We start from the raw sequence: 13,687 nt of genomic DNA on the forward strand, positions 1-13,687 counted from the left end.
CAGCGACTGGTGCCTCATAAATCTGTACACAGAGTAGGGATGAGACACCTTTATTGATGATTATTTTTAACACCTGGCCTTGCTGTTCAGATAACAAGTCTATGCCTGCATAGCTTTGAACCCTACCCCACGCTGTACCCAGCCAGAATTTCACAGTCATAAAGGAGGAGAGAATTCAAGAGCTATTTTTACAAGGATCTGATTTGATTCCCATTAAAGTTAAAAAAGAAGCTCCACTTGATTTCAGGGGGTATTGGAGCAGTGTTGGCCCCAATATATCCCCTTTAGCTGAAATAGTATTAGAGCACAAAGGGGAACATTCTGATCTCATTTGAAAAGGTGTAAATCTGGAATAGTTCTGTTTTCTTCAGTGGAGTTATTGAAGTGTAAATCTGGTGTGAGTTCAGAATATGGCCTACCCTTGAGCAGGTCCAACATTTCAATATGTGAAGGGAAGCGGTCATCACAGCTACTGTGTTATTGGTAGCAGTCCACGTTCTCCATCCTGATTAATACTCACATTTAAATGTCCGAATTGGAGCAGTCTTCCAGTGAGCTTGATCACAAAAGCCAAAGAAGCACAAAACATGACAAAACTTGAGCAAAGGTCAAATATTTGTAGAACCAGATGGTACGACTCGTAGTGCAATGGGTCCTTGCAAAGAGACATAAATTCATCATAGGGAAAAGGGAACAAAACTGCATAACCGAGATAGTTGGTTCCTGCAATCCCAGCAAATGAATAGTAGCAGTATGGACCGAGCAGGACAGAGGCCATGGCAAGCGCAAATTGAACTGAAGAGCCCATGATACTCAATATGCCAAAGGTGAAGCTAGCTTCCCACTGAAATTGAGACAGAAACATACTATTACTCTTTTGACCAATGAGAGAAAAAAATCTATTAAAAGCCTTTAACTAAACAGGGTGGGAGATTTTCTGTTACTTCACTTCTTTTTATATTCTATCTCCTAATGTGACCAGAATAAGAAACATATTGGAGGGGGGAAGTAAGCATAATAAATTTCATATACGACACTAACTAAAAAAATCTATGTGGATTCTGTACAGGGAAGATGAATGCACTGAAACCAAATTTTGCTAAAAATACTAGAAGAACAAATGATAGCAGATGTATTTTATTTCTGCATTTGTCATGTATCATAGGAGTAAATTACAGTGGGTGGCCTTAACATCCATACTTAAATACTAACAAAAATCCCCCTTTTAAAGACAGGAAGTATCTCTGGAACTAGTAGAATCACCAAGCTGGTAGAACGTTTAAAGCTTGTTCACTTTAAGCCCTGTACAGCTTATTTGCTTTAGTAGCAAAATACGCTTATTCCTCTTGAATGCATCATCTGAATTAATTCTGCAGTTCCCCTGATTTCTCTGCTGTATTTGACACCATATTGAATAATGACAAACTTACAAGTGATCTTTGTGTTTGTCCTTTGTCAGCCAAAAGGATAAATACACCAGCAATAATAGCCTGTGGATGGGGAAACAGACAATTACACCCATGATACTTCATAATTCTAGTAGTAATTTAAACTCTGAAGTTTTTGGCAAACATTTAATTCTTATCACAACTTGATGGGCCAAATTCTGCCTTCATTAATATGCGTTAAATCCGCACCACTTCCAGTGGGGTAGCACAGGTGTAGTCGAGGGTAGCAATTAGACTGATATTGACTTTATGTAGTGATGATGATTTGGGAACTGTTTGTATGACCTCTGGATTCTGGTTGATATTATGAAGTTGTTACTACGAAAATTACTGTATCATTGAATACTTCTATGCACATGTGGAATCCACCATCAGCTGACAAGGCTTTTAGCACATACCCATAAGGCTGTGGACAATAGAGGTGTTAAAGTTAATGACTGCACTCTGACTGCACAATGAGTATGCTAACGAGGTTGGCTGAAGCTATTGGAGAACCAGTATTCTCCAATTCCTCAACAGGAAGGCCTGGGTGCTAAGTATGCAGAATTCTCCATTGGTATAAGCAGACACAACTCCATTTATGTTACATACACCAGCAATGAATTTGGCTCACTGTGCTCAACCTTTTGCCAGCCTATGAATCCTAGATGTGCCTGTATCTCTGCTCCTAATAAAATATTGTTGGTGAATGGCACCAAAGGAATATGTGCTTGAAACAAGAATCTGAAGGTCATAAGATCAGAAAACAACACAACTTGGGCTCTCATTGCTGACACGGAGGCAAATGTATCAATAAGATTGAAAACCCAGACCCTTGAGCAATATGGTCTTGTGGTTTGTTTCCCATTTCTGGCATGTTAAATGTTTTAAGACCTAGATTTTCATTTTCCATGGCACTCTATATTATACATTTTTGATTTAGGGAATTTGAAAATACTTCTCCTGAGGCCAAGCCTGAAATTATAATCTTGGCATAACCATACCATGAAGTTCTCATGGATAAAAGCAGAAACAGCTGGAGTCATGAGTAATTTTTGGCTAAATTAATCAGAAGCAAAGCCACGAACAGGGGATCCTACAGGGTTCTAGCCAGAATAAATTATGCTACAAAATAAAAGTACTATTAAGAGTAATTGTAATACTGAGGCTGCACTATAAGATGAGGGCCAAACCCTTACACAAGCTTCTTTGCCAACTGGGAGGGCTTCAAGGTACACTTAACGCACATGTGGTTGGTGGAACAAAGAAAAAATTGAAGAAGGATGAAAGCAGGGGATGGATTATATATCATGCTGATTTAGCTTCAGGCAGATAATTTAAACTAGTAGATGATCAGTTTCCAGTTTGTTTCAAATAGTCTGGCAAGAAATATTACTTTCAATCCCAAAGTTTAAAATGCTGTAAAATTGCAGTTTTGTAAGCACTGCCATTTTGTTTTGTTTTTCTTAACGCAAAATTGTGAACAAAATTCTGCATTAATAGTCTGATCCAACATAGCCAATAGGATTCTTGCCATTGACTCGGGTCTGTTTTTAAAGACATTGCTCTGCCCAGGACTGTACACCCAGGCTCCCACAGGCTGCTGCCTAGCAGAACTTTCAGAACTGAAGTAGTTGGCACGTAGCCACTTATCTCCCCATTCACTGCACGGGGTCATGTCTGCACCTACATATGGAAGCTTCAGAATCTTGGGATATGAGTATCCCCCAGCCTACCAGGACTTTCAACCCAAGCAAGACAACCTTTAAGTGGCAGGAGACTGGTTGGTCTCTGTGCACCACTGTCTGCCTGAAACAGCTGAACTACAGTCTTTCACCATGTTCACCTGTTGCAGCTCCTACAAGGTCATTTCCATTATCTAGTGCAGTGCTGGAAAAGGAAAAAGAGCATATCTCTTTCCCTCTGAAATCCCCCCTCAGCAATGTCCGTATCCTGGGCCACTGGAAATGGTGCACTCCATCCTCGGCTCCTGGACTCCAGAGACCCCATCAATGGATAGAGAGAACAGTGTGTCAGATTTCCCACTGTGCCGTGTACTTTGTATTTGTGATCAGTCTGTGTTCTTCCCAATGGGGCATCCATATACGTGTGGACTCAGCACCAGGTGCATGTTCCTGCCTTGGCTCATCCTCCAGACAATTCTTTTCGTACTACCTATCAGTGTACCATCCTTCTGCCACCATCAGCCCGACTTCCCTTCCCCATCCCCCGCTTCATGCACCCAGTCTGGTCTGATCCTCCCCTTCCGGATGCCCATAACCACCAAAATGGTACATTTCCCATGACTTTCCCCAGCCGCCATGTTTTTTTGTCAGATCCTCCCAAAACATCAATCTCTTTCATGTTACCTATCATTCAGGCACCTCTGTGTGTCTATTCCATCCCCCTTACACAGTCATCCGTTGAACCAATCTGCTTCTGACAATTCTGTTCATATTTGATCATGACTTGGCCATAAGTGCAAGACTAAAGCAGAGATGGGTGACCCCAGTCTCAACACATCCTCCTAAACAGGCCCCTCACCATGGTGGAGTGCCTGGTAGTGCCAGGCTTGGACCCACCGGCTAGAAAATCTAAAAATGCCTGGTGGCTTGCATAGAACACCCCCTGATGCACCATACACCAATTATTGTGGGGCTCCAGCTGGGCCTCTCAAATCTTCTGGGCTCTCTGTACAACACAACTGGGAGCATGGAAGTTCAGGATTGGGTTTCCAGTGTCTGTGGTCAGAGGCTGCCCCACCATGTGGGATTCTCTAGTCCAGGGGTCCAGGGGCATCCAAACTTCTGGGCCAGCTGACTTCCTGACTCCTGCAGCCTGGTGAATGAATAGCCTCGAGAGTCAGGCAGACTGGGGAGCCAGCTGGCCCAGGAGATTGGAAGCCCTGTCCATGTGGTGGGGCTACCCAGAAGTCACAGACCTTGGAAATCCTGACAGCAGCTTTTGAAACTGACATGACTCTTGTTAGTTTCACTGCTGCTCTTTCAGCAGCTGAGAGTCTCATGGAGTGTATTTCACTTCATGTGCTGGTGTTTCCAAACCAAACCTTAGCTGGAATTTCTGGTTCACAGGAAATAAATAAATTGGCTTCACTCACACATGGAACAAAACCAAATTTCAAAAGTTGAAAATTCCTGCAAACCAGAAATTCTGAGGTTCAGCCAGTTCTACTTAGCACACACTGTCTTTTGTACTTTAGGATGAATGATATACTACTAGATCAACTGGCAGGACCAAACACGAGAATTCCTCTCGTTGCTTTCTATTACCATGATATGGCATCTTGACGATCACAGCGCAATGAGCAAACAAATGCACTCATATATGTAACAACTTATTTGTCCCCTAAACAAGCAATGCATTACCAGCTTCAGGACTTGGAGCCATAGTCTTCCAGTTTTAAGCTGAACTCCAGCTTGTGGGCAGTGAGAAGTTCTGCTTAAAAATGAATGAAACAGCACAGCTCTTCATTAGTTCAAGGGGCTGTGGAATCAGAGTTGAGGCGAAGCTGAAACTTTAAATTTAGAGGCTTGGATAAAATAGGGTCTATATCCATGCCACCCTTATTTTCATTTTGTTAAATCAAAACTGCTCCTCATTTTTCCACATCTCTTTGTGGAATGTACCAAGTCAAGGAAGACTTTAGCAGCTCAGGAGGTGGACACAACATCATTCCTAAACAAACTGCGATGTTAGAAACATTGATACACTCCAATCCTGTCAACAACAACGTTTAAAGTAAAGCACGATACCCAAAACTGCAATTAAACACTGGTGGAAGGGATAGGATGAGGATCATAGAACATAATTCAATCAGTTCTGGCATATTATTTTAATGCAATTTATTATTTGGATCCTAACAGCTGCAGAACATCAGTAATTCTGAAAAACTTCAGCAATCCAAGGTGCTCAAAGTAACAGATTTTTAACTGAGCATCTAGTGCTGCTTCTTTTCCAGTAAATGAAGGAAGAAACTGGTGGGTGATTTCACCAGCCAGGGAACTGAAGTATAACTCCAAGCCCCCATCCATTTTAAAGCCCTTTCCTCCGGGCTGGATTATTATCATCCAAACAATCTCAAAATCCAAAGCAGATGCAATTGAAATTTTCTGGCCAATAATTCCCCAGAGGCTCCCCCCACTGGAACCAGCTGATAGGGGAGAAGACCCACCCTTCCTTTTGGTTTCCCTTTTGACCCAGCTTCCTCTTCCTTTTACACTCCACCCAAGCAGCAATGTGACCAGCCTGGAATAGGCTGCAGTTCTTTACTTTGTTACAAAATTCTGCCCTAACATATACCCCCTGCAATGAGCTGATTTCCATGAGGATGCACTAGATGTAAGTCAGAGCAGAATTTGAGTCTTAAATTATAGCAATTTCATGGGTCTATGGCTGCATAATTTTAAACTCAAAAACTTGCTACACTTGTATACATCTTCATGCATAGTTTAAAACATAAGACATTAACAGGTTTCTGCTAAAACGAAAGGACATGAACTGAAGAGCAGCTAATCAATGTGAGAGAGAGCCAAATTCTGATCTCAGTTGCATGAGTTATAACTCCAGTCATGTTACTTCACATTTACACTGGTGTAACTGAAATCCAGATTTGGCCCAGAGTTGGAGCGTTTTTGTTTTTGCTAGTAAAGAGAAATAGTTGGAGTCAAATATCTTGAAATAATCAATATGTTCATATTTACTGCAAAGTTAAATCTTATGGAGGAGTTGCAGGGAACTCCTGTATTTAATTTCATGTTAAACTCCAAGTACTCCTTTTAAAAGAGTTTATATTCATAGGAGACAAATTCAGAAATGGTTGACTTCCCCTGCTAATATTTTTTTTCTGGCCTACCAAAGTTCCATTCCAGATGGGACAGGCGATTCGAACACTCCAACCAGCAAACCATGGCTTATAAGAAAAAACGGGAAAGAAAGCAAAAATTCCAGAGAAAATGCTTATAATCCCAAAGGTAATAAGTGTCCCTCCGGTACCCTCATACAGGCTCTTTGTTTTCATTGTGCGTCTCTCTCTCTCTCTCTCTCTCTTCCCCTCTGCTTGATTCACATCAAGGATTAGTAACTAAAGCCTACTCCTAGTCAAAGACATTTCATTATAAACAGAAGTTTCTTAGAAACTGTAGTCATGACACATGCAGATTGTATACCTACCATGACAAAACATTATTCTATTTAACTTCAGTTAGTCCTGCATAACCACAAATGTAATCAATAAGGCTCCTAATGTGCCCAACAACACAATATGGTTTTCTTTAACAAAATAAGCCCACTTCACTTTCAGCTGCAGAAAAACCCATCTAGTGATTTTGAATTACTACTTCATCTGTCTTCCCATGAGGAGTGACCACTTCCTCATCTGTGGAGAGCCAAAAATTTGCAGACGGCACTATAGTTATTGTTTCCAATTCTGACTAGTTTATTAGAGCCAAGACTGAACCCAGTATCTTTTGTGTCCTAGAGGTCAGCATAAGCAGAACACAGGTGAATAGGTCTGTGCGTGTGATCATGCTCACCCCTAATAATAGTTATTTATAACATAACATTTGTGTCAGGAGATTGTCATTGTGGGTTTTGTTTGTTTCTGTTTTAAAATCAAGTGCACTTTGCAATTCACGTTGTTAACTTCTGATCAGCCCCCCCAAAACAGGCAGATAATTTCAGCTCCAAGCCTGGAAGAGAAGAAGGGCTTTGGAAGATTCAGGGGCCTGTTCCTGCTGCCACTGAACTCAGGGGCAAAATGGTCATTGACTTCAATAGGAGCAGGACTAGCAATAGCCACAAAAACAACACTGCTTACTGACCAGGTCCCCAGTTGCTCCTGCACCCACAATGGCAAATACTTTGACTGAAAGGACTACAGTCATTACATTTGATGCACATTATCCCATGTAACTTCTGAGTCACTATTGCCCAATACTGATCGCAGCTGAACTCATTTCAAACGTGCTGCCATTGTTATGTGATGCGTCAGCTAGGGTGGCATCTGAGAATTGGCGATAGAGTGGGAAGGGAACTAGTTTCCGATCTCCTGAGTCGACATATCTCTGCCCTTGTGATGCTGGTTTATTTGTGACAAGAGCTGACAGCAAGTTCAGGGTCACTACAAGTGTCTACGCTCCACTGGGCCCAGCAGAGTTTAGAAGGCCTGCAAAACAGCCAGCTGTGGCTCCCTAACTCTGAGGCTGGTATTATGTTGGCCCTGTCTGCTCTAATCTACACCAACTGGTAACAGTCCCTGTTGGTTGTCTACCAGCTGAGAATAAATAGAGCTCCAGCTCTTTTTTTCTTGCCACTTACTTCCCCTATGCTGAGACTAGGAAGAGTAAGAGGTGCCACACCAGTTCTATACCAGTTGAGGACTTCCCTATTTTGGGAGAATTCTGAGCTGGCGAGATGTGACTAGATTCCTGTTGTCATGGCTGCAGTTGTACAAACAGAGAGGGCTAGAGAATCTAGCCCTGGACAGTCAAGATGGAATGGGACATGATCCTTAATGCAAGGGTTGTAGACATTTAACCCCAGAAACAAGATGACCTCAGTATAGCTGGGCATGAGGGTAGAGCCTCAACCTTAACTTAGAATATGTGCCTTTGATGGTTTTCACAATATTAATTTCACTGGATATGTACGGGGTTCTTTTGGCACTTTCTTGATCTATGGCTTGTCAACATAGGTTTTAGAATGTATATTTATTCTTATTCTTTCTTTATTAAATATTATCCAAACTCCAGCTTAATTCAATTACAATTAACAGGCCTTGTACTTTTGTTAAATATACATTGTCTGTCTTCTCGTAGATTAATTTTAATCTCTGTTCTATTAGTAAATCAATACAGTGGCACATGGAAAATTATATGTTATTGGCTGTATTAGGAATGCAACTTGCAAGATGATGTCACGATCTTGAATGACAACAAGCAGGCCAGCTGCTCATAGTGTATGACCCCTTTAAAGACTTAAAAAGATCATACACTACTTTAAAATGTAATTTCCTGCATGTAGAGTGAAGAAAGAGAGCCTAAGGGCTTAATGTTACTCACTGCTTCCCATCTATTCAGTGAGGGCAGTGTGAATGTCTTAATCACACATCAGAGCTCTGATCTCTGTTTTGGCTTCATATTTCCAATATGCAGTTTAATGCCTTTCTCATGACTGGAATGGTTAACATTCCATATTTTCCTGCTGTTATGTGGTAATCAGGGTTGTGTTTCATTCCCTGATGAAGAGAGACCTTTGCACAGTAGTTTATGAAGAATTTAATCCTTGGTCTGAGTCATGCTTTGACTTTTACCAAATTTTTTATCTGGAGGTTAAAGCACCCTGGCATGTTAGTATAGAGCAGGTAATAGCACGGTGTGAAAACAAAGCACTATTAACTCCTGCAATGTCTTCTCTGCAGCTTCTATTCTGCAATTATGGGGAAGCCAGCATCTTTAGGAGCTCTGCTATCAGCAGGGGTAAGGTGGGGTGGGGTGGGGTGGCAGCATGGAAGCTCCCTACTGGTGCCTTGTTTCCACTCATCACTTTCATGCAGGTGCCTGGGGCTGGTGAGTTTCAGTGGCCAGGCCCCCTGCCCTCACTTTGCCTTCTCCTCATAGACCTGAACCTCACAGATTTTCCTGACCCTTTTGCCCACCCCCCATGGGAGGTTTTGTGAGGAATAAACAATGATCCAGGCCTCTATCTTTAATGAAAGTGTTTCCACCACAAAATGCATGTGACAGCATTTTGTACACTCAGAGCTACCCCCTACCCAGATGCCTTCCAACATGCTACATATTCATGCAAGTGACATGGTATAAATCTGTTCCCTCACATAGTGTGTGAGGGATGGAACTGGATTAGGCAGGGAGCCATTCATGGATTTGGTTTGAGAAGCCCAGAGGGTATTATTGTATGAGTAATGATGGAGCAGAATCTATGCAGTAGTGATAACCTAATGAGAGCAGTGGTATTTCTTTTTAATTTAGTACGCCTTGCGGGTGCCAAAATGAGAGCACTGGTAAATGAGGGTTTGTCTACATGAGAATGTTGCACCAGTTTAACTTAAATTCATTTAAAAAAACAATTTAGTTAAATGGGGTGAAAAACCCTGCTCAGATACACATTAAGGTTTGAATGGCTTATGCCAATTTAGCTTGTGACAAGGAAGTGACTCAAGCTAAATCACTATAAACCACTCCTAAAATTGAGATAAGACATCTATGCAGGATTTTGCGCCAGTTTGACTAAACTTATTTAAAAACACTCCTTTAGCAAACAGAGGTGCAAGTTTGTTTAGAGACCAGACCTAAGTCATCTGTTTATTCACAGAATAGTACAGGGGAAACAGTGACATGGCAAGCTTCTCCCATCTGCCTCATCAACATGTCTCAGCCCTAGATTTGAGAGGCTACTTCTATGGTGGCCTTTCTATCCTTCACTTTTGTAGCTGAGATTGTCAACGAGCGTATAACTGGTGACGATTCCCATGGGGTTTTCAGTAATGTGGGTAGCTGCCCATTAGGAATATGCCTCAATTTTAATGCAGGTAGTAACAAGTTTTGCTCACTGTCGAGCTTGGTTGGATTTGAACATTTAGGTCTGGGCACCTGGCAGTTTAAATGGAGCAGCAATAACTGTCAGAATGGGCTAGACAGACTGGGAATATAGGCAGGTAAGTGCAGTTCTGCAAAGATTCGTAGGCTAACGAAGGCAGTGGCGTACTGTGGGTCTCCGGCGCCCGGGGGCCGATGCTTGCATTTGTGTCCCCCAGGCCTCACGCAGCCCCCGCGCTGGGCAGGTGGGGGCCCCCACTCCCCCCGCCAGCGCCGCCTCCCCGCTGCCCCCGGGCGGGGGGGGGTCTGTACCTGTGGGGTGGGGGGTGGGGGACACACCGCTTTCCTCCTCCAGCGCCCAGGGGACTTTCTGGTGCTCATGGCAGTGGTGGAGTCGCCCCCGCCTCCTCGCACTTACCTGCTGTGTGGCGCCCACCTTTCCCGCTACAGCCCTACTGGGCGGGGCAGCCTCACCCCCTGGCCAGTAGGTGGGGGAGGAGTTCCTCCTCCTGGTAACCTACAGCTCCCCCCCCGCTCCCCCCGCCTGCCCCTGGGCTCCATCTGGCCGCCACTCAGAGCCTCCTGCACCCCTAGCCCCCTGTGTGTCGTGGAAGGCCCGGCCGTCGCCCCACAGGCCGGCGTCTGGGGGCTTGGGCCTCTCTGCCCCCTCACCCCGTTGGTACGCCACTGAACGAAGGCAGTGGCACTTAGCTTGAAAAGATGATATGCTCTGAAATGCTGAGTAGGAGAAGGTTCTAAGCACCATATACAGCAGCTTTCCACTGGTGTGACTGATTTTCAGTGGTGTGAGTGAGAGAGGAATAGGGCCCCAGTGTGTGTGTGTCTAATAATAAGGGGTTATAACTTTCAGCTATCTCCATGATCAACACTAGGTGCTGCTATGCTGCTACTCATATGAAATATACGTTAGCAAAGCATTTAAACAGTATTTACAGCAGTTTCCACACTCCTGTCTAACATTACTATCTATGTTCTGACTGTTGGTAATCATGCTACTTTAATGCACATTAGTTTAATAAATATTTAGTTTTAGTTTTTGAAGTGTTGCTTTGCATCCCCGTATTGCCACTATCTTGAATACACACAGGAAACAAACTAAGCAGCATAGATCCCAACAAGTAATAAAATTAAGCTACTCTAAATTTTTCAAATTGTCTTCATTCAAATATTTACTTAAACTCTTCTTCTAGATTTTTTGCAATCCCAGGGGAATGACATGAACAGGATAACTCTTGGAACTGACTGACTGTGCTATCAGGCCATAGAAGAAGTTTGTTTATAGGGGGAAAAACATGGAAAAAAATTGTTTTAACTCTGCTGGGTTTTGGGTTTTCTACTCCTACATGTTTGAGTGGGAGAAAGGACAAATCTCTAGGACGTTGATTTTCCCATGGCAACAGAAAACGGAAATGACTTTAACCCCATCTAGTGACAGATGATTCATTGTTCAGCTACTGCTATTTTCTAAGCATTAGAACAATACAGTGGGAGGAAAAGCCAGTCTTTGCAATATCATATTCTTAGCACTTAGGGCTTGTGGGAGAGGACAACTTGCTGGCTTTTGTTTTCAAAGATCCACAAAAGTATCACCGTGGATACTCCTGACTATGCTTTTTCTTTACAAAGAAGCCAAATACATGTGAGTGCTTTCTTTTCCTTGGCCACTAGAGGGCAAGTACTGGGATGTTCCATGGAGGCTCTGGCTTCACTATGAGATGACTGAGAGGGTGCTGGCAGAGGACTGGATTTCAAACACTTGTTCAGGCCTGCCTCAACACCCCCTACACCCCTGTTCCCGCTCCCAGCTTTCTTTCGTCTCTCCAGTGACAAAGTTATACTGGCTACTTTTCATTCTGGAAACTTCAAAAAAGCTCAGAACTGCAGTCAGTTTTAACCTCTTTCCACTTCCCCTCTCACTCCTATCCACACAAGGCCTGATCCTCCTCAGCCTTACACCAGGCTGCAGTGACAGATGGCGTATCTTCCCAGAACACAGATTTCAGATGCCACAGGCTAAAGTCTCCCCTCTCGCAGGCTCCTTCCTGTGTGGCCGCCACACCGAACTGTTAGGTGGCGTAGTGGAGACCTGTTTGTTCACCCTCTCTGGTCTAGATTCTCTATTAGGCCCAATATCTGCTGGGCCTAGCAAAGAGTGGGAAGGTTTGAAGAGGAGCTAGCTGCAGCTCCCTGGTTCTGAGGCTGGAGGGTGCTCTGAAGTACACTGGGTGGTAATTACTTCAAGGACTGCCAGAACACAGCAGTGCTCTAGCTACACCTCCTCCCCCACTTGACATATTCCCTCTGGTGGGGGCTGCAGAGGAAGCATGGGAGCCAGGTAGGGATAGCCAGCTGCTTTCTGGCCCCTTCCCACTGCCAGAGGGGGGTGCAAAGGGCCCGAACTGAAGAAGAGACTCTAGTTCTGAACACTGGAGTTGTTCAAACAATTGATAGCGCTCAGACGCATTTAGCAAACAGTAAAATGGCAACACTACTTCTCGTGAACAGAGAGTTCATGATTTAGTGGAGTCAAACTGAGGCATTTGGGAAGAACATCACAATTTAGAGAATTGTGAGAGCCTAACATGACAACATGACAAGCGATGAAATTCAGTGTAGACAAGTATAAAGTAATGCATATTGGAAGGGACAACTGGCACTACTTGTGCAAGGTTTGAAAAAAACCCTAAGGCATGATTCTTCACTGTTTTATGCTGGTATAACTCTTCTGTATTCAGAGCACTTCATACAAGCAGTAACACTATGGAAAGTCAGGTCCCTACATTTAATTGTGGACAGCACAAATAACAAAAATAAATCAATGCCCAGGGCTAGTCAGGAAAGCAAGAAAAAGGTTTTATTAAGAAAGATATAGAAGATAAGAGTAGAAATATTTGTTAACATAAACTGATGGTACACCCTGACTTTAAATATTGTGTTCAGGGTTGGTCAGTGCTTTTACTAAAATTTATGCTATTTATTTATCAGTTCTGCATTACTTCCTTATCTAGGAATCTAGTGGGGACTGGATATAGCAATATCAGCAGCTAAGTTTTCGACAGCAGCAACAGCATAAAACTCACATTTAGTGCTGCCTACAATTGTTCCCCTGCCTTGTCTCACTTTTCCATAGTTGCTGTTGTCTATCATCATCATCTTCATCAAGGCACATTCTGAAGGTGTGTAGCCTCCTTGTAAACTGAGCACCATCTCTCTGGCTAGGTCTTTATGATTGTCTAGATGTTCAATCTGCATCTGTCATTGTGGATCTTGCATGACTGATGCTTTCTGTGATCATGTGATCACCCATCGTGTAGTGGTATTCCTTGGCATACATGCTTCATAATTCATTGATCTTCCATCATAATGATATGTCTGTACCAAGAAAGCCACCGACACCAAACCAGTACTGATAGAATCGGTTGCTGAGCTCATTGTTGATCTTGTCCTTCCACTTAATATGGAGCAGTTGATGAAGGTGACAAGAATAAAAAATGTCAATCTACCATTCTTCAGCTCATCAGTACAACTGATTTCTGCTGTCCCTGTTCTTTATTGCACAAGCATGCCACCACAAAGCGGGACAGAGGGTGTGGAAATCATGCCTGTTCTAACCTGGCTGCATGAGTTGACCACCAGGATACCGTTTCTTTCCCATGCATGCTC

At 43.2% G+C, this 13,687-nt stretch overlaps 1 protein-coding gene across 1 annotated transcript; it reads right to left on the reverse strand.

Annotated features, from left to right (window-relative positions):
- Nucleotides 1-469: 469 nt before the first annotated feature.
- On the reverse strand, nucleotides 470-6,465 carry TMEM212 (transmembrane protein 212). Its single transcript, XM_067536566.1, has 3 exons — nucleotides 6,301-6,465; nucleotides 1,431-1,490; nucleotides 470-844 (listed from the first exon to the last, which is right to left on the reverse strand). The coding sequence occupies exons 1-3, from the start codon at nucleotides 6,463-6,465 to the stop codon at nucleotides 470-472; spliced, it is 600 nt and encodes a 199-aa protein (XP_067392667.1).
- Nucleotides 6,466-13,687: the final 7,222 nt, after the last annotated feature.

Source organism: Emydura macquarii, unplaced genomic scaffold (assembly GCF_026122565.2).
Source record: "Emydura macquarii macquarii isolate MOO-44397 ecotype Brisbane River unplaced genomic scaffold, CSIRO-AGI_Emac_v2 contig_3603, whole genome shotgun sequence".
Taxonomy (NCBI): domain Eukaryota; kingdom Metazoa; phylum Chordata; order Testudines; family Chelidae; genus Emydura; species Emydura macquarii.

Bases quoted from the DNA above. Each gene is read 5' to 3' on its own strand.
- TMEM212 (XM_067536566.1), bottom strand. From the start codon at position 6,465: ATGAAAACAAAGAGCCTGTATGAGGGTACCGGAGGGACACTTATTACC. The intron at 1,491-6,300 runs GTAGGCCAGAAA...CCCCATCCACAG, and splicing joins CCATCTGGAATGGAACTTTG to GCTATTATTGCTGGTGTATT. The intron at 845-1,430 runs GTAAGTTTGTCA...TCTCAATTTCAG, and splicing joins GACAAACACAAAGATCACTT to TGGGAAGCTAGCTTCACCTT.